At 62.5% G+C, this 27,747-nt stretch overlaps 10 protein-coding genes across 10 annotated transcripts; 3 read left to right on the plus strand and 7 right to left on the minus strand.

Moving 5' to 3' along the window:
* Positions 1-592: 592 nt before the first annotated feature.
* Positions 593-1,393, plus strand: RHTO_02837 (uncharacterized protein; the record flags this gene model as incomplete). Its single annotated transcript, XM_016416510.1, has 3 exons — positions 593-794; positions 868-930; positions 1,005-1,393. The coding sequence occupies 3 exons, from the start codon at positions 593-595 to the stop codon at positions 1,391-1,393; spliced, it is 654 nt and encodes a 217-aa protein (XP_016276229.1).
* Positions 1,394-1,568: 175 nt separating this feature from the next.
* On the minus strand, positions 1,569-2,420 carry RHTO_02838 (copper transporter; the record flags this gene model as incomplete). Its single annotated transcript, XM_016416511.1, has 5 exons — positions 1,569-1,806; positions 1,865-2,052; positions 2,121-2,185; positions 2,262-2,295; positions 2,355-2,420. The coding sequence occupies 5 exons, from the start codon at positions 2,418-2,420 to the stop codon at positions 1,569-1,571; spliced, it is 591 nt and encodes a 196-aa protein (XP_016276230.1).
* Positions 2,421-3,370: 950 nt separating this feature from the next.
* On the plus strand, positions 3,371-5,353 carry RHTO_02839 (3-hydroxyisobutyrate dehydrogenase; the record flags this gene model as incomplete). The annotated part of the gene is made up of 7 exons (XM_016416512.1): positions 3,371-3,469; positions 3,536-3,646; positions 3,736-3,817; positions 3,903-3,976; positions 4,040-4,097; positions 4,162-4,238; positions 4,295-5,353. The coding sequence occupies 7 exons, from the start codon at positions 3,371-3,373 to the stop codon at positions 5,351-5,353; spliced, it is 1,560 nt and encodes a 519-aa protein (XP_016276231.1).
* A 204-nt stretch (positions 5,354-5,557) lies between these two features.
* RHTO_02840 (uncharacterized protein) lies at positions 5,558-8,568 on the minus strand (the record flags this gene model as incomplete). The annotated part of the gene is made up of 5 exons (XM_016416513.1): positions 5,558-5,671; positions 5,762-5,949; positions 6,005-6,122; positions 6,182-7,983; positions 8,046-8,568. The coding sequence occupies 5 exons, from the start codon at positions 8,566-8,568 to the stop codon at positions 5,558-5,560; spliced, it is 2,745 nt and encodes a 914-aa protein (XP_016276232.1).
* A 147-nt stretch (positions 8,569-8,715) lies between these two features.
* Positions 8,716-10,701, minus strand: RHTO_02841 (putative protein lysine methyltransferase; the record flags this gene model as incomplete). Its single annotated transcript, XM_016416514.1, has 8 exons — positions 8,716-9,106; positions 9,212-9,366; positions 9,422-9,535; positions 9,599-9,699; positions 9,777-9,843; positions 9,921-10,451; positions 10,505-10,539; positions 10,602-10,701. 8 exons carry the CDS (start codon positions 10,699-10,701, stop codon positions 8,716-8,718), a joined length of 1,494 nt encoding a protein of 497 aa, XP_016276233.1.
* Positions 10,702-11,128: 427 nt separating this feature from the next.
* On the minus strand, positions 11,129-11,801 carry RHTO_02842 (uncharacterized protein; the record flags this gene model as incomplete). The annotated part of the gene is made up of 3 exons (XM_016416515.1): positions 11,129-11,374; positions 11,510-11,690; positions 11,755-11,801. 3 exons carry the CDS (start codon positions 11,799-11,801, stop codon positions 11,129-11,131), a joined length of 474 nt encoding a protein of 157 aa, XP_016276234.1.
* Positions 11,802-12,100: 299 nt separating this feature from the next.
* RHTO_02843 (DUF858, methyltransferase-like family protein) lies at positions 12,101-13,131 on the plus strand (the record flags this gene model as incomplete). Its single annotated transcript, XM_016416516.1, has 3 exons — positions 12,101-12,192; positions 12,248-13,038; positions 13,097-13,131. 3 exons carry the CDS (start codon positions 12,101-12,103, stop codon positions 13,129-13,131), a joined length of 918 nt encoding a protein of 305 aa, XP_016276235.1.
* A 338-nt stretch (positions 13,132-13,469) lies between these two features.
* On the minus strand, positions 13,470-15,009 carry RHTO_02844 (white collar 2 protein; the record flags this gene model as incomplete). The annotated part of the gene is made up of 5 exons (XM_016416517.1): positions 13,470-13,640; positions 13,723-13,919; positions 13,975-14,416; positions 14,481-14,728; positions 14,817-15,009. 5 exons carry the CDS (start codon positions 15,007-15,009, stop codon positions 13,470-13,472), a joined length of 1,251 nt encoding a protein of 416 aa, XP_016276236.1.
* Positions 15,010-15,302: 293 nt separating this feature from the next.
* Positions 15,303-22,566, minus strand: RHTO_02845 (kinesin family member 4/7/21/27; the record flags this gene model as incomplete). Its single annotated transcript, XM_016416518.1, has 8 exons — positions 15,303-15,316; positions 15,376-15,721; positions 15,778-16,968; positions 17,026-18,557; positions 18,609-21,045; positions 21,101-21,695; positions 21,758-22,382; positions 22,473-22,566. The coding sequence occupies 8 exons, from the start codon at positions 22,564-22,566 to the stop codon at positions 15,303-15,305; spliced, it is 6,834 nt and encodes a 2,277-aa protein (XP_016276237.1).
* A 408-nt stretch (positions 22,567-22,974) lies between these two features.
* On the minus strand, positions 22,975-27,593 carry RHTO_02846 (uncharacterized protein; the record flags this gene model as incomplete). Its single annotated transcript, XM_016416519.1, has 19 exons — positions 22,975-23,664; positions 23,729-23,748; positions 23,811-23,822; positions 23,885-23,971; positions 24,023-24,123; positions 24,186-24,384; positions 24,438-24,684; positions 24,750-24,984; positions 25,112-25,157; positions 25,438-25,838; positions 25,892-25,989; positions 26,045-26,110; positions 26,173-26,323; positions 26,383-26,684; positions 26,746-27,149; positions 27,210-27,219; positions 27,275-27,312; positions 27,376-27,442; positions 27,498-27,593. The coding sequence occupies 19 exons, from the start codon at positions 27,591-27,593 to the stop codon at positions 22,975-22,977; spliced, it is 3,270 nt and encodes a 1,089-aa protein (XP_016276238.1).
* Positions 27,594-27,747: the final 154 nt, after the last annotated feature.

Here is a 27,747-nt window from a genome sequence, read left to right on the forward strand (position 1 = left end):
TGGTCAACTTCGCCTCCTTAACCTCTTCCTCCTCAACTTCTGCCAGCTACTTCCGCTTTCCGCCTCTCCAGCTGCTGACGAGCTTTCCATCTCTTCGCTGTACCGCCTGACTGTCTGATCCGTCCCGCGAAGCCTTCACGCGCCGTTCCATCCTCATCAGCGTTTCCTCCAAGCGAAGGGCCTCTCACGCCCACAACTCCCCGCGCGAGTCACAGCGACAGTCAGACAGCTCCTTGCGACGTACTCGGTCCTCTTACGCGCCTCTTCAAGCGAGTTCTGCAGCGTAGGCCTCTTGTGCGAACGTCGCTTCCTTCTCTCGCAGGCCTGCGTCTCCTACCTCCCGTATCGTCGTCGCGCAAGTATGCAAGGCGGGCAGACACACACTTCAAGACGTCCGAGCGCCTCTCCCATAGCGCAACACGCACAGCGACCTTCACGCATCCCGCGACCCGTCTCTTCTCTTCACGTGCACCCTCGCAAGGCTTCCGTCGATGTGACTGTTTCCGCGTCAGACGTACGAGCACAGAGTCGGTCTGACGAAGCAGACCCGCGACTCCGACTCGAGCGCGGTCTGGCAGAAGTGAAAGAGCGCATGCAGAAGAAGCTTGATGACTTGGCTGCACAGTTCCTGCGGTCCGACTCCCGGGCTAGGACGACTTCTGACGCCGACTCAGGGCACTTGGCTACTGCAGCTGAGGGGACTGCGCCGGAGCGTCGATTGTCGGCGTGGGAGGAAGAGCTGGCATTGACAAGGATCGCGCGGTCTTACGAGACCTACTTGATCACCGCGGCGGGTGCGTCCTTCCCCTCCCCTCCTGCACGCGAGCAGGGAGAACGAGTCGCTGATATTGCTGCTCGTGCACTCAGCTGTCTGGGTCGCGACCGGCGGTGAACTGCCACCGGGAGGAGACAAGTTCCTCGCAAGCATGGGTTCGTCCCGCTCGCAGCTCATTCCACGATCACAACGAGCTAATCTCTCGCTCCACACGACACTACAGCCGCAGAGCGCCTCTCAACCCTCCGCCCCGCCCGCCTCAACCGCTCCTCACTCTCGTCTACCTTCGTCTCGCCTCCCGAATCCACCCCTCCCATCCCGCTTCTCGCCCTCTCGATGGGCCTCTCAGCCGCCCGCGCCGCACTCCAAACCGAGGCCCAACTAGCCCCACACGAATACACGTTCTTCCTCTCCGGCCAATTCGGGTCGCGAGAGGACTGGGAGGAATTTGCTGGAGGCCGGTACAGGGCTGATGATCCGTCCAGGACGGCAGAGGTGGACGAGGCGTTCGAGTGCATGAAGGGGAGGATGGTGCCCTGTTATTCGGGGGGGTTGGCGAGGGCGTTTGCGAAGAGTAGGCCGACTTGGCCGCCGGTTAGGATCGAGGTGCTGTGGTAGGGTAGCTTGGCAATCTCGCTTTGGATTGAACTGAGCGATGGAGAGTGGCGTGACGACTTTGCAGAACTCGAACAACCGAACGAAACAACCTCGTAAGTACACACGAGAACGGAACAGCACACGAGACCCAAGCGGCTCCTCCCACTTCCTCCTCCTCATACTCCCTCTGAAGCGGCTAGCAACACTCCCCCCTCTCCTCCTCCCTTCCCCTACCCTCCCTCCCTCCCCCTCCCTCGCCCACAAAATCACTCCCGGTATCCCTCCCAAACAGCCCAAACCCGACCGCTCCTCCGCCAAAAATCGCGAAAATGACGCCGCCGTTGAAGTACATGGCTAGGAGCATGAGGATGTACGAGGTGGAGAATTGGATTAGGTGGATAGTGGTGCGGAGGAGGTGTTGGGTTGTTGTCGGCCTGCGCGCGCAACTCAATCAGTCAGGGAGCGGAGAAGGAGAAGAGGGAAGGGAAGCACCTGAAAGGCTGGACCTGCAGCGCCTCGTCTTTCCCTCTCTCCTCGCCTCCGGCCGCATCCGCTGCGGAAGTCTTGCCCAACACGCTTAACGCCCTCTCTTCCCTCCTATAGTAACCCGCGCGGATAGAGCGATCGTACTCCCTCCCCAGTCGGCGGACGAATTCGAGGAGGACGACAGCGGAGAAGACCTGCTCGTCGCGGGAAGCATTAGTGGACGGCCAGGGGAGAAGGGAGGGAGGGAGGGGAGGGGACAGACGCCGATGAGGGTACCGATGTAGTCTGCGGTTGAACGGATACGCCATTGGGGGGTGAGGAAGCATGCTGTCCACGCCGGAGGGTCGAGAGGGATCAGTCTTCGGTTAGGGGAGGAAGAGAGAAGGAGGGGAGCGGGACGAACCGCCTGTGGTGGTCCAGTTCCAGAGCATCGAGATCTAATCCCAGCTATCGTCAATTCTGAGCGAGAGAGAAATGGCAAGGAGGAGGAGCGCACCTTGCAAGCTCCGGCACCGCCCATGTCCATCGCGCCTTGCGACATGTCCATTGAGGAGTGGTCCATCGCGGATCGCAGATCGAGGCGAGCGAAGCCGAAGAGGAAGAGAAGGACGAGGAGGGAGGGAGGGGAGGAAAAGCTTTATCGTGCGGTTGAGGCTGCGTGCGCGTGGGGAGAGGTCAGTCAGGCCTTATCAGCGCACATAGCAATCCCTGGAAGACGCACTGTGCGCGCCAGGAAGCCTCCGAGCCCTCAGAGCGACCCCAACGAACGAAGTGAAGTGAAGAGAGCCAACCCCCGTTCTTCCGTCCGCACCCGCTCGACTCACGCGCTTGCCAAGAGCTCGGAGATACCGAGGAGTGGGTGGGTGGGACTGTGCGCTGGGGGGCGGCGGTAGAGGCGGGTTTGGGTGTGTGAAGAGGGGAGGAGAGGAGGGGTCATTCGGGCTAGAGGAGCGGCTGGGAGAGCGAGGACGGGCGGGAGCGTCGAGCGAGGTGAGCACGGGAGTGATAGCGTCATCGTCGACCAGCTAAGCGACACTCGAAGGCCCAGCGAGCGGTGAGCGGAGCGTGAAACGAGCGAGACGGTTCGATGCGAGGTGAGCGGGCAGCAAGGGCGCGAGGCGAGCGATGCGAGGGTGCGCGAGTTGGATGCGCTGTTTTTGCGGGTCCCAGTCGTGCGAGTGAGCTGGTCAGCCAGCCGGTGAGTGATGGTTGCGAGTGAGAGGGAGGCGGTCAAGGAGCTCGAGTGCGTCGCGGGCGAGAGAGCGCAAAGAGAGCGGGATGCGCTGATTCAGCCGAGTGTGCAGTAAATCGTGCGAGTGCTTCACGATACTAATACTGCTAGTGCCACCCCTCCGCGTGCCCATCCCTGTGTGCACGCTGTCCATCCCCACCCGCTCTCGCTCCACGGCCCAGTCTCGCGCCGAAGCTCTCTCGAGTCGTCTCGTGCTGCCTGCCATGCTCCGTGCGACTGCCAGACACACTCTCCAACACGCTCACTCTCGCACACCAGCAATGTCCACCCCGGCAAAGCGCACTCGCATGCTCGCAGCTCACCTCGAGCACAGGAACGCTCACTCGCACCACCCGCAACCCATCGCACACAATGACAAGGTGAGCATCACTCGAACTCGCACCGCACAGTCTCACGAACTGATCCGGGGACTGGTTGGCGCGCAGCCCGTCGTCGTCGAGGCACACAATGCGATGAGGAAGCTCGTCCTCAACCGCCCAAAGGCACTCAACTCGCTCAACGAAGAGATGATCGACCTCATCCAGTCAAACCTCACTGTGCGCAACCCGTCCACCACTCGCCGAAGAGGGAGGGACGGCAGGGCTGACCCTCCTCATCTATCCCAACTCGCTCCCTCGACCCGCAGAAACTCGAAAAGAGCGAGCTGGCCAACGTGATCCTCATCAAGAGCAACGGCAAGCACTTTTGCGCAGGCGGAGACGTCGTCAGTGCGTTCCCACCCTTCTCTCCCTCCTCATCCTTGTCCCGACAAACTGACGGAATCCCGTTCCTCCCTTCTTTCGCTCCGCGCAGCCCTCTCCAAGTACCTGGAGGACGAGAAGACATGGGTCAAGGCGAGCAGTTTCTTCGAGAAGGAGTACGAGACCGTGCGTCCACCCCCTTCCTCTCCCCGAGTACCCCTCGCTCATCCGCCTTACATCCGCGCGCAGAACCACTTCCTCGCGACGACTCCCAAGCCTGTCGTCGCCATCATGAACGGCGTCACCTGTGCGTGCGCACCCTTCGTGATGAGACGTTATCAAGTCGCTGACTTTCGCTTTCCACCGTGCAGTCGGCGGAGGAGTCGGCATCACCGGCCACGGCGCGTTCCGCATCGCGACCGAGACGACGCAGATCGCCATGCCCGAGGTATGTCTCCTCCCCAATCCCACGACACTCGCCGCACTGACATCGCCCGCACGCAGACCAAGATCGGCCTGTTCCCTGACGTCGGCGCCAACTTTATCCTCCCGCGCCTCGACGGCCAACTGGGTCTCTACCTCGGCCTGACCTCGTTCCCCCTCAAAGGCGCCGCAACCTACCTCGCCGGTCTCGCGACGCACTACGTCCCTTCGGACCGGCTGGCAGACCTCGAACACCGACTGTCGGAACTGGACGTCACGGCGACGCACGAGACGGTCAATGCGTGCATCGAGGAATTCGTTGCCGACTCGGACGAGTTGAGGACCGCGCTCGAGGCGTACCCGCTTGTTGGACCTGTCCGACGCGCGATCGACGAGATCTTTTCGCGCAAAAGCCCGGAGGAGATGGTTAGTGAGTTGGCCAAGTTGTACGAGAAGGAGAGGCCGGACGACCCCGAGCCAGACGTCTCGCGGTTCACGCTCCATCCGGACCGGGACGCGGAGGATGCGAGCGAGGTGAGGCGTTGGGCGAAGGAGACGCGCGAAGCGATCGAGTTGCGCAGTCCGACCAGCGTCAAACTCACCGTCCAAGCGATCCGTCAAGGGAGGAACTTGACTATCGACGACGTGTTCAAGATGGACGCGCGAATCGCCGCCGCGTGTTGTTCGCCCGCCGTACACCCCGATTTCCGACACGGCGTCACCGAGCTCCTCATCAAGAAGAACAAGCCCGAAGTCCAGCGACCGGAGTGGCAGCCCGCGACGTTGAGCCAAGTGACGGACGACCACATCCAAAAGACGTTCTTTGCCCACCCTCCGCCCTTCACCAACCCTCCCTTGCCGAAACTCAACCTCTCGCGTATGCAGCGCGCGCAGGGCGCGTACCCGACTTACCGCGTCTCGCCTCATGCGAAGTGGTTGTTGCCGACCGAGCGGGACGTGGAGAAGGTCGTCAAGGGCGAGGATGCGGGGAGCGACGAGTATGCGGTCACGAGGCAGGAGGTCGTCGAGAGACTTGTTGCGAGGTGGAGGGGTAAAGTTGGAGTGGCCGAGAAGGTCGAGGAGGTGTTGAGTCGCAAGACGGTCGTCGCTGAGCAGGACACGCTCAAGTGGGTGTCGTAGGGACGTTGTAACGAAAACGAATTGAACAGGTCCTCGTGCAGTGAGGTGATTGCGATGTGACCAAGCGATGCAAAGCTGTTTCGAAGCGCGGTGCTACAACAGCAAGAGACGGAGACAGATGCGAGTGGGTGGTGGCAAAGGCAACAGAGATCATGCGATAGAGACGGACGAATAACACAGATCAAGCGATGCGTGGGCGGCGAGCTAGTCGTCGTCCGAGTCGGCGGGCAGGCCGCGCTCGATGCGGCGCTGGCGCTTCTGCCAGCGGCGGTGGTCGTCCGAGTCCCACTCCTCGGGGTCCTTCGTCTCCCACCAGGGCTTTTCGAACGAGGACGTACACGGCGAGTTAGCAAGCGATACTCGAGACGAGTCCCAAGCCGACGAGGCGCCAACGACCTCGCAACGCACCTTCTCCTCGTCCGAATAGCTCTCATCGCCCTTCTTTTTCTTCTTCTTCGGCTTGTCTTCCTTGAGGATCTTCTTCGGCGGCGGCGCAGGCTTGAGATTCGTATGGAGCGGAGGGAGCTTGGCGCGATTCGAGAGGCCGGGAGGGCGGAAGGTCGCGAGTCCCCGCTTGGCCATGATGGCGGCGAGGCCTGCGATCACAAACACTCAGCGTAGAAGAGAGGAAGTGGGAAGAGCGAGACGTACTGCCTGGCTTGGGCGGCTTGGAGAAAGGCGTTCCGGGCGTGCCGACCGAGCTGCGGCCGCGCTGGACTTGCTGAGGTGTACCGCGAGACGTGCTCGCTTGGGCGAAAGCCTTATTCTCCTGCAGGCGCCGGAAGACTCAGTACGACGGCCGGCGAGGGACGAGGAAGGCTCACGCACCTTGGCCTCGCTCGATGCGGGCGACGGAGGATCAGCCTTCTCCTCCTCCTCATCCTCGTCATCCGCCTCCTCATCGTCCTTGACGACCAACTTCCCCTTCCCCTTGCCTGCTCCGCTGTGCCCCTTGTCCGCCGCAATGAACGACTCGTCCGCCTCCTGTGCAGCCTTCGTCACAGCGTCCATCCTCTCCTCAAGCGAGCGACGATTGCCCGAAGCGCGGGAGACGGCAGGCGAGACGGAGCGAGCGGCAGTCGAGGCGGCGCGAGACGAAGCGGGCGAGTCGTCGACCTTGTTCGCTGCGGCGCGCTTCTTCCTAGGCGCCTTGCCCTTCTTGCGCGCAACGGGCTGCTCGTCCTCGTCGGAAGGCGACTCGTCGCCGGTGTTGATGGCCGAAGTCGCGTCGCTGGCTGCATCGTTCTGCTCATCGTCTGAAGCGGGAACGACGTTCTTCTTGCTGCGACCTTTCTTGGTGGGAGCGGGCGCAGTTTTCGCCTTCGCCTTCCCTTTGCCTTTGCCCTTCTTCGCCTTGGCGGCGGGACCGGCATCTGACGCCGACGGAGAGGCGGGTGCGGCCGTTGGAGCGTCGGCGGCAGCGGGCTGGTCGTCCTCCTCCGAGTCCTGCACGACGGCCTTCTTCTTGCCCTTGTCGGCCTTCTTCTTCGCAACGACAGGTTCCTCCTGCTCGCGGTCCATCTCCGGGTCCGCCGCAGCCTGATCCGCGTCGACCATGACCGCGTCGTCCTCTTCGACGTCTGCCGCCGCCTCGGCTTCGCCAGTACCAGCAGGCTCAGCCGGCGTCTCGGGAACGACCTGCGTCTCGCCCGCCCCGATCGAAGCCTTCTTGACCGTCGGCGCCCTCCGAGGCTTGGCCTTTTCCCCCTCCTTCTGCCTCTTCTTCGGCGCAGCCTTCTTCTTCTTCCCCTTCTTCCCCTTCCCGCCCGTCTCGAAATCCGAATCGGCCTCCTCAACGCGGTCATTCACAAGCGCAATCTCCTCCGCGAGACGTTTCTGCCCGTCTTCGTCTTCCGAGACGGCCTCGCTGCGGGCGGTAGACTTGCGAGACTTCTTCGTTGGGCGTGCGTCGGCGTCGTCGGCTCCTGCGGAGGTCGAGGCGGTCGACCTGCTACCAGGCTTGTGTGACACCGAGCCAGGGATGGAGAGCGGGTCGTCTTCCTCCTCGTCGACGATCGAGCGCTTGTTCTTCGTCGAGGCGGAGGCGGAGGCGGAGGCGAGCACAATCTCGTCATCGTCGTCATTTTCCGAGTCGACCGTCTCCTTCGATAAGACGCGCTCCTCCGACGGCTTTGTCGACGCCGTGCGCTGGCGCTTCGGACCCTTTGCCTTCGTGGCAGGAGGCTGCTCGTAGACCGTCTCGCCCCCTTCGCGCGACTGGTGCTCCTCGTCCTCCTCCGAGTCGGCAACCGCACGCTTCTTCCCCTTCCCCTTCTCCTTTGCCGCGGACTTCTTCTTCTCAGCGGAAGACGAGCTCTTCTTCGACGACGTCCTCGCCTGCGCAGGCGACTCGATCTCGACCACGAAATCATGAGTTTTCGAAGAGCGCGACTTCGAAGGACCGGATGCTGCCGACGTCGAGGTGACGATCGGATCGGTGGAAGTCGTGTTGGTCGCTGTAGTGTTCGGGCGAGAGAGGGAAGAGGTGGTCGTGTCGTGGATGGAGGAGGAGGCGAGGTTTGTGTTTGCGGGAGGAGCGACCGGGGAGGGGTTGTTGAGGGCGTTGAAGCGGGATGGGCCGGCGACAGGTGCGACAGACTGGCCTGAGAGGGAGAGGCGGGCGGAGGCGGCTATACGGCAGCAAGACAACGTCAGCGACGAGTCCGAGGAGGAAAGACGTCGCCAAACATACCTTCCTCGCCGTCGCTGTCTGCAATGACAAGCTCGCCGCTCGTATCCTCCTCCATTGCTCCTATACCAGTCGCATCGCCGAAAGGCTTCATGCCAGCCGGGTCTGCCATGAGCGGGTTCATGCCGGTCGAATCTCGCGCTGAAGAGAGGGTCGACGGAGTCTCCTGCACGAGGACCTTGGCTGCGGGAGCACTCGGCGCCGTCGTAGTAGCGAATGTAGTCGGCACGACCTCCCTCTCCAGCCCCTGATACGTCGGGAGCTGTGGCAGACGCTGAGGGAGATGAACCTGCTCGTCGCTGCTCGACCTGAAGACGCCTGTACTACTGGTCCCTGCCAGCTGGCTCGTCTGCACCGTACTGCTGTTGTCGAGCGTCCCACCACCTAGCGTGCCGTACTTCGTCGGCGGTGGCGGTTGCGAGTCTGTCGGCTGAGCAGGAGGAGCTTGCGAGCGCGAGAGAGCGAGGGCGCGCTCGAGGTCTGCTTGTGCGCGGCGTTCGGCTGGGTGCAGGCGACCTGGACTCATCCAGCACAGCGACCACAGAGCAATGGCGAACGGACAAAGTCAAACAAGCGCGAGGAGACCGCGACACAACGCGACGAGGACCTCACGTGCGACGAAAGCGAGCGACGTCGACGACGACGGCCGCGACACTGCCTTGTAATGCATCTCCTACTTGCCCTCGTACTCGCTCTTGACCCCCAGAGCAATCCGCACATCCTCGTCCCAAACAGTCTTGACCATCCTCCAATTCCCCTCCATTTCCTTGTCAACGTCCGTTCCCTCCTTCTTCCATCTCCGCAGCACTTCCTCACACCGCTTCACACCCTCTTCTGCCTCCCGCGCAGCTGCGTCGCAAATCGCCTGCACGCTCGCGCGAACTTTCGCTTCGTTGGCAGAGGACACCGTCTCCGCCACGCCGTTGATGTTGTTGTACCACGCCGCAAACGAGTCGGCGGAGAGGACGGCGAGCGTGGGGAGTCGGAGGTGGAGGAGGCGAAGGGCGACGAGCACGCGCCAGGAGGGCGAAGGAGGATCAGGTTTCGCCGAGAGGGTCATGTCGCTGCGAGGATGTCGTCAATCGGTCAGTGTCTTCGCCAAGCTCAGACAGGTATGCGATCCGCTCTACAGCAGCGGAACGAAACCAGCTGGAGACGACCGGACGCACCCCCAGTACCCCTCATCCTTTAGAACGCCAACCTTCAACTCCCCCTCCCTCCCCTGCGCCTCAAACAGCCCCTTTATGTACTTGTCCACCTCGACAACGTTGTAGTCGTTCTCAGCGCCAATCACGAACCCGTACTCGGTCAAGAGCATCGCGTCCTGCGAGGCAATCCGAAGTTAGCGGGGGTAGTGGAGGGGGCAGGCAGAGGCGCACCTCGTGAGCACCGTAGCTGAAGGCGAGTTCGTCTCCGTCTCGCAGTGGAGGGTCGCCTGACGACGTGCTCGGTGCGGAGAAGGTCATGCTGGCGATTCGAGGCGAAGGTTTAGTCTGCGGAATATACAGGCTCGTCAGCGAGCTGAGCGAACTCGTGCAGGTATATGAGTTACCTACCGTTCGACCTGGAACGTGGTTGATCATGTCGATCACGGGGCAAAGCGTGAGGTTGTTCTCCTTGCGGCCGTCGAGGTCGAAGTAGATGCAACGCGTGTTGACTGCAGCCACCACATATGCGAAGATCGGACATAGTCAGGAGACGTGCTAAGTCCGAATGCGATAAGCGCGGACGCACCGTTGAGCCAGCCGAGCAGGAAGTCAAAGAATCCCAGCTCGCCCTCAACTTCCGTTCCATGATCTGCCTGTGCTTCGCAAGCATATCTGAATCAGCATGTGCTTCAAAGCGAGCACGGCGCCGAAGAACAAGCCGCTAACGCACCCACAGCCGCCTCACGACGTCCCGATCCTCGGTAAACCGCTTTTCGACATCCCTTGCCCTCCTCCTCGTCGCCCCATCCATCAGCTCCACCAAATCCGCCAACCTCTTTCTCTTCCTCGCGTCGTCCTGCCACTGATCAAGCGAGACGTCGTCTTCGGAAAGGGAGAAATCGGCTTTGAGTGTTGCGAGAGAGCGGGAGTGGATGGACCATGTGAGGGGGACGGTAGGGAAAGAACGAGGGAGAGAGGCGATGAAGGGCCAGTATTTGTCTTGCGGTGTCGCGCGTGGAGGTCGAGGAGCGGCAGTCGAGGCAGACTTGGCGTTATCTGGGAGGGCAGATGTCGAGGAAGTTCGGTTCGGCAGGGGTGGTCGTCGGTCATCCGGATGCAGGTGCCGGCGGAACTGGAGTGCAAGATGGAGAGATAGCCATTGGATGGCGTTTAGGGAAGCGAAGGAGGGCGGGTAGAGCGGTTTTAGGGTGCGGAGGTTCAGGAGGGCGGCATTCGGGATGGATATCAGAAGCGAGCCGGGCTGCGAAAGGTATTGTAAGCACGTCTGTAATGAATCGGTTGATAGGGACGCACCGGCGAGTCTCCCCTCGCAACCAAACCTCGCCCAGCTGTTGCGTGCGAAGAGGTGAGCGACTGTTCTCGCCGCGCAACAACCCCAAGTCGGGCGTACCTTCGTTGTGTACGAGCCTGACACTTTTCTCCGGGTCCACGTGGTTCGGAAAGGTCCTCAACCAGGCGAGGAGGGCGTCCCAGACTGGATCTTCGCTCATTGCTGATGAGGAGAGGGAGGGAGAGAACGAGGGGTCGGGCGAGAATGTGAAGGCGCAGGTCGATTCTGAGAGACCCAGCTGTGACCCTGAGCGTGTAGTTGCGGCCGTACAAGCGATGTTGCGAGCGAGAGCAGGACGTAGAGAGTGAAGAGGCGGTGCCGAGGTCCTCAATGAGCCAACTGGGCTCAAGTTCGTGTGCTATAGCAAGCCTATGCCAAGTAACAACGTACAAGCCTTCACTAGAAGCTGTAACGAGCATTGGAACGCAGCAAGTGAAGCGGTGCTCGAGACGGAGGACGAGCAAGGGCACAGGACAGCGACTGCGTCCAGCACCTCTCTCGGGCACACAGTCCGTGCGCATCTTATGAAGCGCCATGTCGCGCCTTTTGCAGTCAACCCCTCCCATCCTCCCTGCCATCCGCCATGTCTACACCAACCGCTTGTCCACCTTGACAACGCTCGCGGGCCTCGGTTCCGCACCCCCCACAGCCGTGACCGCTCCAGCAGGCGTAAAGTCGATAGGGACGGCCGGTTCTGACGGAGAAGCAGGTTGAGGGGCGGGAGTCGAAAGGGAAGAGAGGGAGGATTGGACTTGGCGGTATGTTCGCGAGGCGAGGGAGAACCAGTCGGCGGTTTGGGCGGCGTGGAAGGCAGTGCCGAGTTGCTCGTTCCACTGCGCGAGGAACGACGGCCGGATGGAAGGTAGTCAGAGCGGTTCAGGTCGAGAAGAGAGGGAGGATGGAAGGTATCGTCAGCGCGTTTATCCCGAAGCGCCCTGTTCGAGCGACAATAGCACAGCGGGACTCACGCGAGCCTTGAGCTCCTCGGTGAACGGCAGCCGCTGCGGGATGACCGGACCCTGAGCGGGCGAAGTCGTCTGAGCAGCCGGGTTGGGCGCTGAGCGGACCAGCTCGTCCGACAGGCGGTGCAAGTCGGTCGAGAGGGACTCTGTCGTGCGGCGGATCTCGTCCTGGTAGTACGCCGTGAGCCTGCGGAGTTGACGAGCGATGAGGATTAGCGACTCGGGTGAGGGGAGCGGGAGAGGGAGCGCACCCGCCGCCCAGTGCTCCACCGATCAAGAACTTGACAAAGAACGACATCCTGGACGCTCCACGAGCACAACCTGGCGACAGACGAGAATAGACGGCGAGCAACCTGCGAGCGACATGGCTTCGCCGTCGACCTGCACCTCGACTCGCTCAGATTGGCTCGCGAGTGTGCTTGATAGCGTTCAACAAGTACTGTCCGACTTCCTGGACCCGCGCCGACTGTTCCCGCCGCTTCACTGGCTCTGTCGCTTTCCCTCGTCCGCCCTCCTCGACTTGCCTTCCAACCCATCCTTCGCACATACGCTTCCAGACGTTCTATCAAGGCGACAGCACTCTCTTCGACACCCGCCATGACCGAAAAATTGCCCGACTTCGATGCTGGTGTCGCGTACTGGACGGCGACGAGCGCAGATGTAGACGGCGTCCTTGGAGGATACGGCGAGTAAGTGCAAGGTCAGCAGATACTTCTGAGTCTAGACTGATGTCTCTTTGTACAGAGGCACCCCCGTCTCGCGCCTCGACGCAACCTCTTCCCGCCTGCTCATCCTCTCGCTCCTCCCTCAACTCTCGACCATCTCCCCTCCGCACCTCCCCGCTTCTTCCGCCCCTTCTCGTCCCTCGCGACCGTTCCGCGCTCTCGACTGCGGCGCCGGCATCGGTCGCGTAACATCCACCGTCCTCCTCCCGCTCTTCGACCTGGTCGACCTCGTCGAACCCGTCGAGCCGTTTGTCGTACAAGCGCAGACGAATGCGTTGCAAGGCAGAGAAGGGTGGAAGTGGTTGCATGTTGAGGATGAGAGCAAGAAGAAGGGCGTGAGGATTTGGAGGGCGGGGTTGCAGCATTTCGATCCGCTTGCGCCGGCGCGGCCGGTCAAGGGCGAGGCGAATGGAGCGGAGGCGGCCGAAACGAGCGCGAAGGTGGAGCTGTTCGCGCAGCTGGGCAAGGAGGATGCGGCATGGCCTGAACCGTCGGAGGACTTGAAAGTTGCGGAAGAAGGGTACGACCTCGTCATGGTCCAATGGTGCATCGGCCACCTCTCCGACTCGGAGCTCGTCGCGTACCTCCAACGAAGTCGACGAGCGCTCCGTCAACGGGCAGACGGGACATGCGAGGGCTACATCATCGTCAAGGAGAACGTCTGCAAGGATACGGACGGAGATGGCGCGGGCAAGATCTTTGACGAGGACGACAGCTCGATCACGAGGTCGGACAAGGCGTTCAGGGAGGTGTTTGAACAGGCGGGGCTGACGATCGTGCGGCGAGAGGTGCAGAGGGGTTTCCCGGCCGGTGCGCTTCATCTCACCATCTCCCTCGCTCTGCCTGCCATTGACCTTTTCTCCTACAGAACTGTTCCCCGTCGTCGCGTACGCGTTGCGATAGCCACAGAGGAGCCGAGGGGTTCGTAGACGAAAGCGCGAGCTGCAACTCATTCAGCGCTCTCACACAACTTGCTTCGCAGTCTCTGGTCGGACAGGCGGTTCGCTCGATCGCGTCGGCTGCTTCGCCACGTCCTCCACAACGAGAGACGACAGAGCAGGCAAACAGCTCACACGGCCAAATTACGTACAACGGGGTAGTCGGGGCGAGTGCTACACAGAGTGTATGGACTGGGCTAGACAGAGAATGGACAGTCGAATGTGTGAGACATAGGGTAGCGGGTAAAGCGAACGGGGACGAGGAAGCTGGAACGAAACGGGGAGTCGAGACAGGAGGGAAGATCACGCCTTGGCGGCCTTCTGCTCCTTCTTGGCCTTGGAGACGAGCTTGGCGTAGCGCAGGCCGCAGGCGTTGCACAGTGACTTGGGTCCGTCGGGACCTTTGCGCCATTCGGGCGACTCGACCGTGCCGCAATCCCGGCAAACGAACTCGCCCTCCTCGACGCGCGACTTCTGCACGCGACATCGGATGTGCATCAGCAATGGCCGTGAGAGAATTGGAAATCAGCTGTAAAGCCGCGAACTGCGAGCGCACCTTCTTCCTCTTCTCGCCCGTCCCGTCTCCCTTCGTGCCGGTTGCCGAGATACCAATCCCCAGAGCACCGTACGTGTTGCTGGTCGAAGGGATGAGCGTCGAAGTCTGGACGAGGCCGGTCGCGGGGTCGATGACGGTGCTGCGCGAGGCGTCGAACGAGTCGCCGCGGTACATGCCCGGTTGGCCGTAAGGGAAGCCTGCACGCTCGACCCCGTCAGCTTGCGAGCGAAAAAAGGGGGTCAAAGGACGCACCACCGCTGGACCCGTCGCCCTCGACCTCCTTGTACATGAGAAGCAACTCTTGCCGCAGACGCTCGTTCTCGAACTTGAGCTCGAGGAAGCCGTCGAGGAGCGACTGGTTCTTCGAAGGGTACGGTCGGGCCATGGCGAAGAAGCACTTGGCAGGCTGGTTCGGCGACTGCTGAGGCTTGCCACCCTCGTAATAAGGGTGGCCGGTCACCTCGAACAAGACGTGGCGGTCGTCCTTGGTCTTGAAGCGGTAGTAGAGCGTGAGGGTGTCGCCTGTCCGGCACGACTGCTCAAAGTCGCGCTTGAACGCATGTGCGTCGTCCTGGTGGATGTAGTCGAAGATGCTTTGTCCGAAGAGCTCGTCCGCTGTCCAGCCTGCCAAGTCCTTCACCGACGCCGACGCGAAGATGAAGTTGCCCGCCGGGCTGAGCACTTGCATGAAGTCCTGTAGAACGTACGGACGCGCGTCAGTACAGCGAAAAGCGTCTGCGATCCTCGCGAGAACGCACCTGCAGCTCCTGGAGGATGTGCTCGCTCCAGTTCTTGCGGGTCGTGAACAAGCTCGTCGTGCTGCTCGCCTTGACGGTGTGCGACGCGCCCTCTGGCCGCTGGTACGGCGCGGCAGGGTGCCGCGTCGACGACCCTCCTGCGCCCGATCCCGCGCTGCCAGCCTGCCCGCCCGCTCCGCCCGACGCCGCGCTCATCGAGTGGTCGCGCCTGTGCGACGCAGACTGTCGACTGGGTCCTGCTGTGCTGTCTGCAAGCGCGCAAGAGAGGCGTGGTGAGCCGTCGTCGCGAGGTGCCCGGTGTGAGCTGATGAGGAATGGCGAGAGAGGCGTGCTCACCGCGGGTCTGGAGCATGTGCTGCTGCTGGTACTGCGGCTGCGAGTGCTGTTGCTGGTGCGCGTGCCCCATCTGCTGCTGGTACATGCCCATGTCGCCGTTGGTCGGGTGCTGCTGGGCGAGGGAGGTGGAGGTCGAAGGGGTTGGCTGGCCGTAGTACGGCTGCTGGCTCGTGTAGTACTGGTTGCCCTGCATCGTGCTCACTCAAGCAGCTGGGAGAACAGCGAGCGAGAGCGTGTTGGCTAGAGCGAACGAGCGTAGCTTCCTCGACCGACCTCTCCGACAAACCGGTTCAAGCGGGACAGTCTCTCGAGACTGTACTGTGTCGCTGCTGCAATGCCTGTTGCAAGCGAACACGGTACTCCGACGCCAGAGGAAGCGAAATAATGGGATCAACATGGGAAAACGAGAGACGATGAGGACGAGGCGAGACGAGGGTGTGGTTGGGGTGCAGCTGCTGGTGGGTACTGATAACGAATGTGTGTTGTCTAGAAACAGGCGACTGTGGAGAGACACGGTCAGACAAGCCGGAGAAAGCGAAGGGAGGACCCGCGGACTCACACTTGCTCTTCCTCTTGCTCGCGGCCTCCATCCTCGCCTCGAGCTCCATCCGCGCCCTCTCGGCCCTCGCCTCCCTCGTCCGCTGCTCCTGCAACCTCTCCTCCATATCCAGCACAGACTGTCTGTAGCTCTCGCTCGTTGTGTGCGAGTCTTGCGCCTCTTGCCGCAACCGGTCGACAGTCGCCTTGTGCTGGTCCCGCTCGCGCGCGTACTCGTTCGACTGCAGCCGCGCCTTGCGCAGGTTGCGCTCCGAGTCGTTGAGCGCCGATTCAAGCGTGCTGACGAGGTCGACCTGCGCTTGGTACTCGGCATTTCGCTGGGCGAGCTGCTGCTTGAGGCGGGCGAGCTGCGGTGCGGGTGTGAGCTAGAGCTCGTAGACTCGAGGGACAGACGTCGACGCACCTGAGCTTCATGCTCCTTGACCTGCACTGCAAGCTTCGCGTCTCCAGCCTGCAGGGCGACCGAACTCTCGCCTGACCCGCCAAGCGAACCGCGACGATGCTCCGTCGCCGCCGTAGCAGTCGACGAGGCAGATGACCGTCGACCACCGAGTCGGAGAGGGGAGCCACCGGCCGGAACAGGCGGGAGAGGCGAAGTTGGTGCGGGGGCAGGGGGAGGCGGGACGGAAGGCGGCGGAGTTGGCGGAGGGAACTTGCCGCTGAACGTACTGCCGTTGCTGAAGAGGCGCTCGCTGCGGAGCGGGGGAGAAGTCGCGCGGTCGAGGTCGCTCGTAGGCGACATGGCGCGGGAGCCGAACTCGGAGGGCGGCGACTGGACGGACGAGATGCCGAGTCCTGCGTTGCTGGACGAGAGCGACATGCGTGCGAGTTGGGTAGCGAGCGTGCCCTTCTCCTTGCGAGTCAGGACGAGCTGGGCGTCGAGCTTGGTGACGACCGTACGATACTGCTGGACCTGCTGGACCATCGCTTCGAGCCGGCCATCGTCCTCCGCGACACCATCCTCGCCGCCTCGCAGCTCGTGGATTTCCGAAATGAGGCGAGCACGATCGGCTTGCGACTCGTGCAGCACCTGTTCGGGCGAAGCGAGCGAGGCGAGAGCGGTCTGCGTCTCAGGAGCGACGGTATTCGGAGGAGCGGTCTGCTGGACCCTGATGGACTGTCGCAACGAGTTGAGCTCCTTCGCATGGTCGGCAACGAGGTTCGCGTGTCGAGCCGAGAGCTCGTCGAGCCGCTCAGCAAGGCTGTCGCGCTGCGTGGAGAAGGCAGCTGCAGCATCCCGAGCGCCCGCAAGCTCGTCCTGCAAGCCTGCAAGCTCGGTGCGAACCGAATCAACAGCTTGTTGGGCAACGTCTCGCTCGGCTGAGACAGCGGCGAGCGCGGACGCATGCGCAGCCGCCGCTTCGTCGAGCTGGTTCTGCGTCTTGCTCGCCGCGTCCTGCACGGCGCTCGAGTGCTCATCGGAAAGGCGCTGCAAATCGGCATCATAGTCAATGCGAAGGTTGGCGAGCGCGGCGTCGTGGTCGGAGGCGAGCGAGGCGAGCTTGCCCTCGTGTTCGCGCGAGAGGGCGGAGAGGGCATCGGAGTGGTCGGCAGCGAGAGAGGCGCGTACAGCTTCGAAGGCGGTGGTGTGCTCCTGCAAGCTCGTAGCGTTAGCGCGGTGTTCGCAACCGGGTGCTGGACGAGCACGTACGACCTTGGCCTGCTCAAGCGCGTTCTCGCGAGCCGATCGCTCGTTATCCAAAGCCGTCTCATGCGCCTGGCGAAGACTGAGACGCAGACCTTCGTGCTCGGCAAGCAGACGCTCAACTTCAGCCGAATGTTCGGCAATGAGCCGCTCCTTCTCCTCGGCATGGCTTGTTCGCGCTGCCTCCAGCTTTTCGTTGAGTTGACGTGCTTTGTCGGCGTCCGATATCGAGGCGGATCGCGCAGCTTCATGCTCGGCTTGGAGGCTCTCGAGGGCGGCGGAGTGCTCGGCAGCAGCCGCATTGAGCTGGCGCTGCAAATCCTGCTTGAGCTCGTCGACCGTCAGGGCGTGCTGCGAGGTAAGGTCGACTCGAGCAGATTCTAGTGCCTCGACGTGCTTCGACTCGAGGGCGGCGACAGCTTCGTCGGGCTGGCGCTTGATTTCCTCGAGCTCCGAGGCATGCGAGTCGGCGGCCAGCTTCGATGACTGCTCGTGCTTGTCCCGCAGCGACTGTAGGACGACGGCCTGCTCTGCCTCGACCCGCTCGAGCTCCGCCACACGCTCTTGTCGAGCCTGCTCGAGCTTTTCAGCGGCGTCGCGTGAGGCGTCGTTGTGCGTCGAGACGAGGTCCGCCTGTTGCTCCGCCGCTTGTCGGAACCGTGCATCGTTCTCGGCCTGCTGAGCGGACAGGGCGGCCAAGTGCTTCGTCTCGAGTTCTGCGAGAGCTGTAGCATGCTCCGTGCGAAGCTGGTCGAGCGCGGCGGCGTGACACGTCCCCTGCGAGCGGAGCGCCGTCTCGTGCTCTTCGCGCAGCGCGTCCACCGCGGCCGCATGCTCCTGCTTCGTCCGCTCGACCTCGTCCGCATGTTTTTGTCGAGCCGCATCGAGTTCGACACCTGCAGCGCCCGACGCGGCTTCTTGTCTCGACGTGAGTTGGGCATGGTCATCGACGAGCTGTCGAAGGCGCGCGTCGTGCTCGTCTTGCTGGGCAGACAGGGTGGAGGAGTGCTTCGTCTCGAGATCGGCGAGGGCGGAAGTGTGGCAGGCGCGAAGCTGGTCGAGGGCGGAGGCGTGCTCCGCTTCACGCTCTCGAAGCTTCGTGTCGTGCTCATCTCGAAGAGCTTGTCGTTCGCGCTCCGCCGTCGATTGATACTCGGCGAGGGTCGAAGCGTGTTCGGCGGAGAGCTTTTCGATAGCGATCGCGACGTCCGCCTGACCCGCCGACGAGAGCGCTTCGAGCTGAGTCTCGAGGTGGCGAACCTGCTCGAGCAGCGCATCGACCTGGGCCTTCGACTCCGTTGCTGCGGCGTCGAGCTTGACCTGCAAGTCGTCGGCATACTGCACGTCTCGTTGTCGAAGCGCTTCGGCATGCTGGGCTGCGAGCACCTCAAGGGCAGAGGCGTGCCCCGTGTCTTTGCTGCGCAAGTCGTCCTCGTGGGCGGACAACGCATCACGCAAAGCGGTAGCGTGGCCGGCTTCGAGCTCTGCGATGAGCTTCGCGTGCTCGGCGGCGAGCGAGACAAGATGGTCGCGATGAGCTGTAGAGAGCCGTGAGCGTGGAACGTCGTAAAGTGGCGAGTATTGCTCACCTGCTTCAGCCGCCTCCCTCGTTTTCGCAACCTCCGCATCCAGTTTGTCCAGCGCCTCCTTCGCTTCCTCTTCCGCTCGAGTCGCCGCCGACGCCAGTTCGCCTTGCAATCGCTCGACTTCGGCAGACTTGTCCGCGAGATTCCGCTCGAGCGCAAGTCGTCCGGTCTCCGCCGCTTCTTTCTCTTCTCGCATCCTGTCGACCTCGTTCGACGCGTTCAAGATCTGGTCTCGCGAGAGTACGGCGAGTTCATCGTGTTGCTTTTGAAGCGCCTCGAGCTGGCTCTGCAGCTGCTCGACAGTCTCGCGGTGGACCGACTCCTTGTGCGCCATCGAACGCATCAGCTCATCGAGCCGTTGCGACTGATCCTGCTGATCGGAACGCGCATGATCAGGCCCGCCGAGAGCGAAGAGGCCGAGGCCGGTGCCGTTCAAGTCGGCGCGAAGCGAGTCGAAGGTGGATTGGGTGCGAGGAGAGAGGAGCAGTTCGGAGGACGGCGTCGGATGCTCCCCAGGGGGAGGTGTGGCTGGGCGTTCGGTGACAATCGAGGGGAGGGGCATCCCGGCGGGATGAAGAGGTGAAGGTGCGGACGACGGGTCGGGCGCACGAAGCTGTTGCATTGTCGCTTCGAGCGCCGCGATTTCAGCGTCCCGCTCGTTCAGCGTCGACTGGAGCTTCAGTACTTCCTCCTTCATCTGCTCAGAGCTCCGTTCGGTCTGTCCGAAGAAGCTGTCGCGCCGAATGTGCGAACTCGACGAGGGCGAGACGGTGTGGGGACTCGTCGGGCAGGAGGTTTGGGAGAATACTGCCGAGGACAACTCCTGCGCCAAAGAAGCCGAGCGCAAGTGCGACGGCGACGAGGCTCCCTGTCCTCGGCCGAGAAAAGACAGCCGCTGCGGTGACAGCGGCATGCTCCGACGGGCGTGCGGCGTTCGAGGAGCCGACCGCTGCATGACCGGCGAGCCGGTGCGCGTCGAGGTGGGCGAGTCGGCGAGCTCTTGGACAGCATCGCCCTTCTCGTCCTCCTCTCCGCCTACTCTTCCCCTCGCAACCTGCGAGCCCGACTCGCTGAAGTCGGACTCCGACCGCCGCGACTGCAGAAGTCGTGACTCCTGGATCTGGCCATTCAGGTCGTCGATCTCCTTGAGCGAGTCGCGGTACTTCTGCTGCGCCGCTTCGAGGTCCCGCAAGGTCTGCTCGTGAGTCGCCTGGAGCGAGGCGATCTGTTGTCGCAGATCGTCGTCGGCGGAGGGTACGTCGGCGGCGGGCGAAGGGAAGGCGACGACAGCGGCGTCGCGAGCAGTCGCAACTTCGGCGGCTTCAGGTGATCCTGATTCGACAGAGGACGAGCCGGGCGTTCTGGGTGGGGTCATGGCCGGCCCCAAATTTCGCGTCCGCTCAAGCGTACGGACGCGGCCGAGCAACTCCTCCTTGACCGCCTTCTCCTCCGACGCCAGCTTCTGCAACCGCTGCGCCTCTTCCTCAGCCGCGCCAACCTTGCCCTTCAGCTCGTCGACGGCGCGCTCGAGATCGTGCAACCGGTGGTCCTTGTCGTCGATCTCGGCGAGGAGAAGCTTCGAGTTGTGGCTGGTGTCGAGAAGGGTGACGCGCGCTTCGAGTTCTCGGTACGACTCCTCGCGACGAGCGACTTCGCGCTCGAGCGCTTCGATCTGTCGTCGGAGGTCCGCATTCGCTTCGTCCGCCTGCGCTAGCCGACCCTCGAGCTCCTTGATGTACAGGTCGGTCGACTGCGCCGCTTCGCGGTTCCGACTCAGCTCCTTGCGCAGGTCGGAGATGGCGACTCCGTGAGACTCGTCCGCATCGTCGACGTCTTTGAGGCGAGACTCGAGGTCGCGGACGTATTGCTCGGTCGTTCCCTCGCGCTCGGAGAGCTTGGCGACGCGCAGGCGGAGGTCGTCGATGAGGGCAGCGTTCGCCTCGTTCGTCCGCGTTTCCTCCTCGATCCGCGCCTCGAGGTCCCGCATTTCGTCTTCCGAATGACCGAGAGCCGCTTTCGTGAGTGCAAGCTGGCTCTCGAGAGCCGACAGCGACCGCTCGTACTCCTCGACGATCGGCTCCACCGCTGCGGCGAACTGGTCGCGCGACAGCGAGGACGACGACGGGCTGCCTGGCGCCGCGAAGTCGCCCGATTGCGCCTTCGCCAGTTCCGTCGTGAGGTGCGCAATCTTCTGCTGCAGCTCAGCCTCGACCGAGCCGGGAACGGCGACCTCGGCGTGGCCGTTCCGGTCGACGACGTGAGCAACGTCGCCCGACTTGAGCGCCGCCATCTCGGCTCGAAGCTTGACGATGGTGCGCTGTAGGTGCTCGAGATCGTCCCAACCGGCTTCGGTCTCGTTGATCTCAGCACGGTTCTTGATGTTGCGGGCTCGGTTCGCGTACTTGAGCGTGGAGAGCGTCTCTTGCAAGTTGAATTCGGTCTGCGAGAGGCACTTGTCAGCCGAATATGTGCAGACCGGACAAGGACGAACGAACAGGAGAAACGCAGGCAACCATCATCGTCCTCGCATTCCCTCCGAGCGAGTCTTGCAGCAACCGCGTAAGCTTCGAGTCGCGGTAAGGGACGTGCGTCGCCTTCTTCGTCGGGTCGCCGAGAGCAGAAATGACGTTCCCGAGCGCGCTGAGGCCGGCATTGATCGAGACAGCCTCCTTGGCGCGGTCACCTGTCGCAGCCGTGCGCTTCAACCGCTCTGACCCGGCGAGGTCGACAAAGTGGAATTTGGAGGTGACGTTGACCCAGGTCCCACTTTCCGAGTCCTGCGGGCTGGCGGGACGACCGAGCTGGCTGGGTGGTCGGAGGCCAACTCGACTTCCGGGGCGGTCAGAGGTGGGCGTAGCGCTGCGGCCGCCAGGGACAGGGCTAGAGACGCGAGGGATTGCGGAGAGGCGGCGGTTGTGCCGGGGTGAGGGAGGAGAGCTGGGCATCGCGGGAGAAGAAGGGGTTGAAGGACCGGAACCGGTCCATTTGCGCTGGGTGACAGTAAGGGACAGGATGGCGTGCGAACGAGACGACTGAGCGTTCATCTGAGTCTCGCCAGTCTGACGGAGGGCGGATCCGGCGGCGAGAAGGCTGCGCAAAGGCGGCTTGTCAGCTCCGAGCCGTTCGCCTGCAGGACAGGGATGAAGACCCACTCCATGACCTCGTGTGCGCTCGAGACCTTGACTTCGCGCAAGCCAGACCAGAAGATGTTGCCTTGCTTGTCCTCGCGGATCTGGACAGTCGGCCGCTCGTCTCGGTTGCCGGCGAGAAGGTCGATCAACTCCTCATTGTAGATTTCGAGGTAGCTGACCTTGGCGGAGAAGGTGAGAGCGCCTTTCGAGCTGCGTTGAGAAGCCGCAAGACGGTCGAAGATTTCGGTTACTGCGCGAGGCGTGATGCCCTGTCGTTCGACGTCGCCCAAAATCCCGTCGTTCATACGGTCCGTTCCCATCGTGTAACTCTTGCCGCTCGAAGTCTGTCCGTACGCGAGGATGGTCGCGTTGAAGCCCTCGAGGAACGAGTCGACAAGCGGTTCGGCGCAGTCCCAGACGTCGGGCTGCCCCTCGGTCGGCGCGATCACCCTGTCGAACGTGAACATCTGCTTCGCCGGTCTGCCCGAGGGTCCAGCAGCGGGCGACGCAGGTCCAGCTCCAGCCCCCACCGCTCCCGCATTGTCCGCCGAAAGCGTCGTCTCGCTGACTGGGTGAACGACGATGCGCTGAAAGCGTGGCGGGACGTTGGCAGCATCAGAGCCGATGTTTGGGCGGATCCTGACAACTGCAGGACGACATACAAGCGATGCGAAGGGCGAGAAGGTCAATGCGACGCGAGGGAGCGAACGGAGTGAGGACGGCTCGTAGGACGTACCGACTTTGACGGACGTGGTGTTGGCCCCCGCAGCTGCCGCTATGCCCGCCACAGAAGCCCGCCTGTCTCCTCCAGCGCCGGAGAGCGCTGGCATCCCAACTCCCGATCAAGCCAGTCGAGTCGGTTGGAAGCTTCGGTGAGCGCGGCGGTCCTCGCGAGGCGTTGCTGTGCGTATCTAAAGCTGCCTGCGAGTTCGGCGAGCCAGCCTGAGCGAGGTTGAGCGATGGAAGCGGCGTGAGCGGCGCGAGAAGCGTTGAGCGTTGAGGAAGTTGGCCTTTGTTCTTGCGCTCACTCGTCGCAAGAGACACTGCTGCATTGTGCGACAGCTTCTGTGGACTCACAGAGGCGACGCCTGGGGAACTACAGTCTCTCCCGAGCAACCGTTGCCCTTCTCTCGCCGTTTCCTCGCACTCTCGCTCGCGGTGCCATTCCGCCGCTCGAAGACCCTGCCCGTATCGTGAAAGGTAGAGGATACCTCATTACGGGCGACCGTCGGGAGCCGCTACCCGCTACGCCCGCGAACCTCGTCGTCCTCGCCGACCCCTCCCTCCTGGTCCCGCTTGAGCCACTCCTTGGCGACCCCAATGTGCCCACGCAACGACTTCGACGTCGACGAAGAGCGCGAGGGCCGATTCTCCCGGCGGTCCGTCCTGTGCGACGAAACCGCCGAGCCATGCTCGTCGTGATGCTTCGAGCGCGACGGTCCAGGCTGATCTTCGTCGTGCTCCTCGGGGCGCCAGTCGTCAAGACTCTCGCGACGGTGGCGGTCGTGATCGCGGGAGCGGTCGCCGTACTGGTCGTCGTCGGGCATGCTGGCGGTCTCCTCGATCAGACCGCGCCGCTTAGGCTGCGTGCGAGGCGAGACGCCGCCGTCGGAGCTGCTCATCCGGTGGTGATGCGTCGTCGACCCGCGCTGGAACGACGTGTCCGCAGAGGCGCGGAGTCCGCCAGACATGAAGCCATCGGAGAACCTTCGGCTGCCGCTGGCGGAGCTGGCGGCGTGAGACGATGGACCGCGGACGAGCTCTTCGTGTCGCTCGGACTCTGACGAAGTCGGAACCTCCTCTTCGTGGCCGTCGTGGTGGCTGACTCGAGTCCCACGATGGTCTTCGGCGAAGATGGCCTCGTGGTCGTAGCCGTCTCGGGCTTCGAAGTAGGCTCGGGCGGCTAGGCAGAGCGGGGCAAGGACGCTCTGGGTACCGGGTGGAGCTGGGTCAGTGGGAGCGACACACCGCGGGAGAGGCGACTCGACGCACGAAAGCGCCGGAGATTTGCTCTGCGCGCAGACAAGAGTGAGCGTCGAGGACTTCAGCTACACCGACTCGTCGAGAGACGCACCATACGGCCAAGCTGCGTGCAGGTCAGAGTCAGGTCAGCTTGAAGCAGGGTGTAGTAAATGCTGGCGAACGCACGATTGCTTCCCTGCATCAAGAACTCGTTGCCCGCCTGGATGTACAGCCAGATGTACCCAACGGCCCATCCGAGCCACACCGCCAACGCTACGAGCGGATCAGTCAGCAAAGAGCGCATGCAAGACAGGCTGAACGCACAGATGCCCCAGCGAAGCAGGTTCTTCCTGCGCGACGAGGCGAGGACCCAAGGTGTGTAGGAGGCGGGAGAGTGAAGGTGGGCGCAAAAGAGCCAGACGACGCTATAGGCGCGCAGGGCATGTCAGTTCCCGTTCTGGCGTTCGAGGTGTAGAACAGAACGCACATGTCTAAACCATCGACAACGCGAGGCAGCTTCTTCGATGGCTTCTGACGACGCTTGACATCGAGCGCCCGAAGTAAGGCGAACCAGAAGAGGTAGCCGACGACGAGGAAGACGGTGCTAAAGACAGCCATGCGGATGCGCCAGCCTTGGAGGTTGTGCTTGTCGATGCATTTCTCTTGCGCGAAGCCGGAGACGCTCGCTGCGATACGATCGATCAGCACGCTTCAGGACGAGCAAGAAGAAGCGATGAACCGTAGACCAGCGCAAATGCGGCTGAGAAGAAGACCAGATGGGCGAGCGTGATCCAAAGGGCGACCTTCGTAAGAAAGAGATTCCCGTAACGCGTTGCGGGGTCCTCGAAGACTTCCGCTTGTGCAGCCTGATCGCCATGGGCGAGCTCGCGAAGACTGTGGGCAGAGTGACGGCTTGAAGGACGACCATCACCGCCATGCGAAGTCGTTTCCGGCAATCCCTTTTCGCCAAGCTGGGTGAAGCCGTGCTGGGAGCGGACAGATCGTCAGTCCCGTGTAGCGTTGTCGTGGTGAAGAGCGAGAAGGAACGTACGACGTAACGAAGACGGGTGATCGACATCCCGACCACGATGGGAATGCACGAAAGCACCGTCATGGGTACCCAGCAGAAGTGGAAGAGCGACAATCGGTTCTTGGGCTCGAAGTAACGGTCGATGAGCGAGATGACGGCGCCGTCGGCAGCGAGGAGCTGGACGGCAAGCGTGTACGACGTTTCCGAGCGCCAGTTGAGCGCCATGCACAGGTTCATGAGCGAGCCGAAGATGGCGCTGCCGAGTCGCGAAGGAAGTCAGAGTGAGTAAGACACCTCGGTGACAGACTGGAAACGGGTTGAAGCGGAAGCCCGTCGGTCGAGCAAGCGGAGGAGAAGCAGGAAGGAGGAAGAGGGAGACTCACGCGAAGACGGTTCCGGGTCCGGTGATTGGGATGACCTGGCAGAGACCTGCACGGAGAAAGCGAAGATGTCAGTAAGTGGGGGCAAGGAACAGCGTGAAGGAGGGGAAGAACGAACCGCAACACTCGTCTCGCGCAGCAGCGCACCAGGTACCCTGGCATGGGAGTTGATGGGAGGGAAAGTTAGCTCGCTTGGAAGAAAAAGCAACGAAGCCCCACTTACGACGGAAAGACCGCCACCGCACGAGGACGACGAGAAAGCCTGAAGATGAAGCGATGAAGAGAGGCAAGTCAGCTTGCGAAGGTCGAACGGCAGGGTGTTCACGCACATCCTGGGCCGCCCACATAGTTGCGGGCCTGTACTGCCGTGAAGAGTTTGCGAGAGGGAGAGAGCTGGGCGGGGGCGGCGCCGGAACATCCGCGGACGACCTTCTCCTCCTCGTCGTTCGCCGATGCAGGCTGTGTTCGTGCGTGGGCGGCTAGTTCGACCATGCGGACGCCTTTGCGGGAGTTTTCGCCTTGGCATCGATCTTGCGGGAATACGCGGCGGCGAGACTTCGAAAGATTCGGTCGAGAGCTGGTGCAATACAGGCAACGCGCTACAACCCGCTTGATCTGGACGTCCGCCTCGAGCTTCTTCGCGCCGGCGAATTCGTGGACGTTCGGCTTGGCCGTCGTGTTGAGGCGGAGCGCGGGAAGAGCGCGTCCGGGTCGAGAGGCGTTTGTGAGACTGGTGGAAGTTGCGGCGGATGCGCAGAGATGGGCAGAGTCGTAGGCTTCGACGGTCGTCGCCAGCCCTTCTTGGCCTCCTTCTCGGCGTGCCAGCCCAGATACTGCTCAATCCCGATGCGGGCGACGATGGCGACGGGGACGATGATGTTCTGGAGAGGAGCGGTCAGCAAGAGGTCGTCGAGAGCGGAGGCAACGTGGACTCACGACGCATGCTGCAACCTGCCCGTAGTCGAACGGATTGTTGCCGATTAGGAGGAAGTCCTTAAGAGCCTGCCGTGTGGAGAGGACGTCAGCTCGCGACATCGCTCACTCCGAAGCGCTTTCTGACGCACGCTGATGTAGAGAGCAATAAAGCAGATCGCCCAGATGAAAAAGATGCCGTAGCACAAGACGAAGCGGATCATCTCGCGCTCCTTGGACCAGCCGTGTCCCGTCGGCTCAACCATCTCGCGCACGCGTCGAAGGTGAAGGAGGTCGGCGAGACTGCGAGAGTTGGCAGTCAGCACGAAGAGCGAGTGCTTGGCGACGTCAGCTGAACTCACTAGACGAGAACGTCACGATCCGGCGTCAGCTTCTCCTTCGGCATCTTCTTGTGTTCCTTCTGCGCCTTGCGCGCCGCATCTTCACGCCGTCGAGCAGCCGTGGTGATGCGGATGAGGAGGTAGGCGAAGAAGTAGGCCAGAAGGAGGGAGGCGGCCGTCAAACAGCCGAGGATGATGCTGTACTGCCGGAGGGGGAGCTTGTCGAGGCAGTTCGCCTGGAAAGGGTTGCGGTGGAAGAAGTAGGCGAAGATGAAGAGGATCGTCCAGCCGATCAGGTGAGCGAGGAAAAAGAAGGCGACAAACTGCGAAAGGCAAGCAGGTCAGCTGCAAGCGCGCGCTAAAAACGACGAGGGAGAACCGCACCGGCGGAAGCAGCGGCTTGTTCTTCATCACCTCGTCAATCCACATCCGGCGCTCCTTCTGCAACGCGAGATCATCCTCCGCTTGCCTGCGCTCTGCCGCGCTCTCTGGCGCCGAATGCCGTCGACCCATCTCGACTGGCGGCATCTCTGCCAGCAATCGACGGCGCAGCGCAAGGCGTGCCGGATACGAGATGTTGTGCAGGTACTCCTTTTCGACTGTGCACGTAGCGATGGCGATGGGGACGATCGAGCAGAGCATGAAGGGGAGCCACGAGACGTGGAAGGCGGTGAGGCGGTTCTTCTCGGTCGCTAGTCGGACTGCGAGACCGACCGCGGCAGCGTCTGCGCCGAGGAGCTGGAAGAAGAGGTTGTAGGTCGCCTCGCTCTTCCATGTCAAGCACCACACTGCTCGCAGCGCGAAGCTGTCAGCATCATGTCGGTGGAGGAGGGAGGAGTCGAGCGTACGGAGGTTGAACTGCAGAGACGACGGGTCAGCCTTCGCTCGCGACAGGCATTTGCAAGAGACTCACGAAGGTGCCGACTGTGAAGACGATTATGGTACCGGGACCTGCAAGAGGAAGCAACGAGGTCAGCTTTCGGCAGGGCGAGGAAGGGCAGAAGCGCGGCGCACCGGTGAATGGGGCATTCGGACAGATCACACCGCAACACTGATCCTGCAGTTGCGAGCACCACTCAGACTGGACGAAGCGAAGGTCAGCGTGCGTTCGTCGGCCGAAAGTCTGAAGGACGGACAATACTCTGTCCTGCCCGACACGTTCCCGCCATGAATGCCTGCTGCGCCAGTGCAGGCCAGTGTTCGCCCAAGTCTGCGCCGTTAATGAACCCCATGGCGAGAGAAGCGAGGCGGATGCGAGAAGAGAAAGAAACGGAGAATGACGATGGGAAGGGAGAGGGACTCCGTCCGGGGCAACAAGGCGGCCCGGAAAAGCTTAAGGAGGAGTTGCCCGCCTGCACAGCCCGCTCGCTAGCTTGATGTGTTTCG

The sequence above is a fragment of the Rhodotorula toruloides genome, assembly GCF_000320785.1.
Source record: "Rhodotorula toruloides NP11 unplaced genomic scaffold Scaffold2, whole genome shotgun sequence".
NCBI classification, from domain to species: Eukaryota; Fungi; Basidiomycota; class Microbotryomycetes; order Sporidiobolales; family Sporidiobolaceae; genus Rhodotorula; species Rhodotorula toruloides.